Raw genomic sequence first — 2,747 nt, forward strand, 5'->3', positions numbered from 1 at the left:
CCGCAGGCGGCGCCGCGGGGCGGGCGGCGCTCTGGGCGGTGGCATCCCGTCACCTCTCAGTGGTGCTTCCGGTTGCGCCTGCGCACTGGGTGCCGCCGCGACCTGCCCGCCGCCGGTACGCCAGGTGAGCGGCCGCGGCAGGCCGGGGCCTGGGGCGGGAGGCAGAGACCCCCTTGGTGGGGGCAAGGGGAAGGGGAGAGAGACCCCCCTCGGGGTGGGGGAGGGCGACAGAGTTCTGGGGTGTGTGGGAGGGGAGGCCCCCGTTCAGGAGTGGGGGACAGCGAAGAGAGACCCCCCCGCGTGGGGACACGACGGGCGATTCCCCCCCCCATCCCCCAAGGAGCTGGTTGGGGCATCCCCTCTCTGAGTTTTGGGGTGACAAACTCCCCCCCCCCACACACACTGAGTTTTGGGGTGACCCCCACACTGTTTTGGGGCAATATCCCCTTACGCTGCCTTCTGAGGTGACCCCCCCCTCCACGCTGGGGTTTTGCTCTCCATGCTCTGTCCTCTCCAGCCCTCATGTCCCCCAGAGTTGGGGGTCCCCAGGCCGTGACCCCCCCACACCAGCCCTGGGAGGCAGAGCCAAGGCGGGATACCCAGGGCCTGTCCTGCCTGCTGGGGAGCAGGGGCCTCGTAAGCATCTATTGCCCCCCAGGTGGGTGAAACCCCCCAGGATTCTGCACTGGAGCAACTCCAGGATCCCAAATTCCTGAGCCCCAAACTGCTACTGTGGTGCTACTCAGCCAGGAGCTGTCACCTGGGTGACAAAGACATGTCCTGCCCCACCATTCCTGCATGGCTCAGACCTTCTGTGTGTCCCCAAGTCCCCTGCGTGTCCCCAGGGGCCATCCCGCATCCGTGAGGCTGGATCCCACGTGCTGCGGCTCCTCACACCCCGGTGTCTGTGCGTCTCTTCCAGCCGTGTCCCACACGTGTGTCCCTCCGTCCCTCGCCATGTACGCCTGTGCAAAGTTCGTCTCCGCTCCTGCGCTAGTGAGTAGTGACAAGCCTCTCCTTCGCCCTCAATGTCCTCTCCGCGGGATAAGGGTGTGCAGGGGGTAATGTGTGCCCCCCTCGGGGACAGGAGGAGAGGTTTGGGGACACTTTTGCACATTTAGAGCCACCCTGGACTGCACTGAAGGCAACTGGAGCACTGAGCGCTCAGCCGCTCTGCTTAAAGATTGTTTGCCTTCCCTCGGTAGTTACTAATTACCCACGTGGAGGTGGATATGGTGCCAGGAGTAAAGCGCCTTTGGCTGGGTGCTGGCTCTGGCGGCATGCAGGATCCATACGCTGATTCCTCTGGCCTTGGGTGCCTGTGGCAGGGCCATGGGGTGCCCAGGAGCTCCTCTTTGCTGCCGGGTGCCAGGACAGGCTCTCCCGTCTGGGTGCTGCTGGCTCACAGGGCACCCTGAGGGGCTGAGCAGGTTTGGGGAGTAGCAGAGGTGGCAGCGGTGGCCTCAGGCGACCCCCAGGTGGAGTTTTGCTGCCTTGAGGAAGCGCGGGGTAGGGCTTCCCACCCAAATCTGAGGGTGCTGTGCCTTGTAGGTGAGGAGGAGCTCACGGGTGCTGTGCCAACCCCTCTCTGCCTCCGTCCTGAGCAGACCTGAGGCCCAGACAGAGCAGGTAACGTGCCCACGTTGGACTGCGGGACACGGGAGGGGGGGCAGGGGGTGCTGAGCACCAGCCCTGGGAGGGGCACAGGGAAGCAACTGTGCCCCCTGTCCACTCTGGGGCTCCCCAAGAGGCTGCAGGGAGCTCGATGGCAGGAAACTGAGGCCCCTGGGGGGGCTGGGCTGAGCTTCCCCCCTCTTGCCCACCCTCCTGTCCCCCCAGGCGCAGCCGAGCGCCCACCGGGCCATCCAGACGAGCGCGGCCCACCGGGACATTGACACTGCTGCCAAGTTCATCGGCGCCGGCGCTGCCACCGTGGGGGTGGCCGGTTCTGGTGCCGGCATCGGCACTGTCTTCGGCAGCCTCATCATCGGCTATGCCAGGTCGGGGGGGGACGACACCAGGGGGGTGGAAATGGGGGGGTTGGGGGCCGGCTGTGCCCCCCGCTGACCAGCCTCTCGTCTCCCCGCAGGAACCCCTCGCTTAAACAGCAGCTTTTCTCCTACGCCATCTTGGGCTTTGCCCTCTCCGAGGCCATGGGGCTCTTCTGCCTCATGGTGGCCTTCCTCATCCTCTTCGCCATGTGACAGAGACGGTGATGGTGACCAAGAACCGGCACCCCTCCGTGCCCGGTCCCATGCCCAGCCGTGAATGCCGGCTGGGGGGTAGGCGAGAGCTCCGGCCCTGCCATGGGCAGGAAGCGAATAAAGACGGTTTGATAACGGGCTCTCGGCTCCTCGTGTCTCCTTGGTGGCCCTGTCCTGTGTCACTTGCCCGCGGCACGGTGCAGCATCGGACCACACTACCCTGGCCTCGCTTTCTCCCTCCCCCTTGGGGAGGTGGCAGTGTCCCCAGACGTGACACCAAGTGCCTGGAGCTGAGTCCTGCTGCCACCCTGAGCCTTCAGCCACGTCCCCGAGGGGACATGGACATCACCGATCCCCGGGGACAGCCAGGAGCCCTCGGGTCACCTTCCATCTATCCCTGCCAGGGGACATCACCCCCTTAGGAACACCGCAACAGCGACCAGCTGCCTGGCAGCCCCAGGAGCTGGGGTCTGGGCTGTCCCTGGGTGTTGGGGTGCTGGTATCAGGGGTGTCCCGTTATCGGGGTGTATGGAGGCCCCCCCC

The 2,747-nt window shown here is 65.9% G+C and overlaps 1 protein-coding gene across 1 annotated transcript; it reads left to right on the forward strand.

Annotated features, from left to right (window-relative positions):
- The first annotated feature begins 82 nt into the window (after positions 1 to 82).
- On the forward strand, positions 83 to 2,250 carry ATP5G2 (ATP synthase, H+ transporting, mitochondrial Fo complex, subunit C2 (subunit 9)). Its single transcript, XM_010565072.1, has 5 exons — positions 83 to 124; positions 923 to 996; positions 1,552 to 1,629; positions 1,840 to 2,000; positions 2,090 to 2,250. Exons 2-5 carry the CDS (start codon positions 958 to 960, stop codon positions 2,202 to 2,204), a joined length of 393 nt encoding a protein of 130 aa, XP_010563374.1. The 5' UTR covers positions 83 to 124; positions 923 to 957; the 3' UTR covers positions 2,205 to 2,250.
- The last annotated feature ends 497 nt before the right edge of the window (positions 2,251 to 2,747 follow it).

The sequence above is a fragment of the Haliaeetus leucocephalus genome, unplaced genomic scaffold (genome assembly GCF_000737465.1).
Source record: "Haliaeetus leucocephalus isolate CR32 unplaced genomic scaffold, Haliaeetus_leucocephalus-4.0 Scaffold186, whole genome shotgun sequence".
Lineage (NCBI taxonomy): Eukaryota > Metazoa > Chordata > Aves > Accipitriformes > Accipitridae > Haliaeetus > Haliaeetus leucocephalus.

What these genes read in the sequence shown, in the direction of transcription:
- ATP5G2 (XM_010565072.1), top strand. Translation starts at nt 958, where the DNA reads ATGTACGCCTGTGCAAAGTTCGTCTCCGCTCCTGCGCTA. An exon ending in TCGTCTCCGCTCCTGCGCTA is followed by an intron (nt 997 to 1,551) that starts GTGAGTAGTGAC and finishes TGTGCCTTGTAG; the next exon opens with GTGAGGAGGAGCTCACGGGT. An exon ending in CTCATCATCGGCTATGCCAG is followed by an intron (nt 2,001 to 2,089) that starts GTCGGGGGGGGA and finishes GTCTCCCCGCAG; the next exon opens with GAACCCCTCGCTTAAACAGC.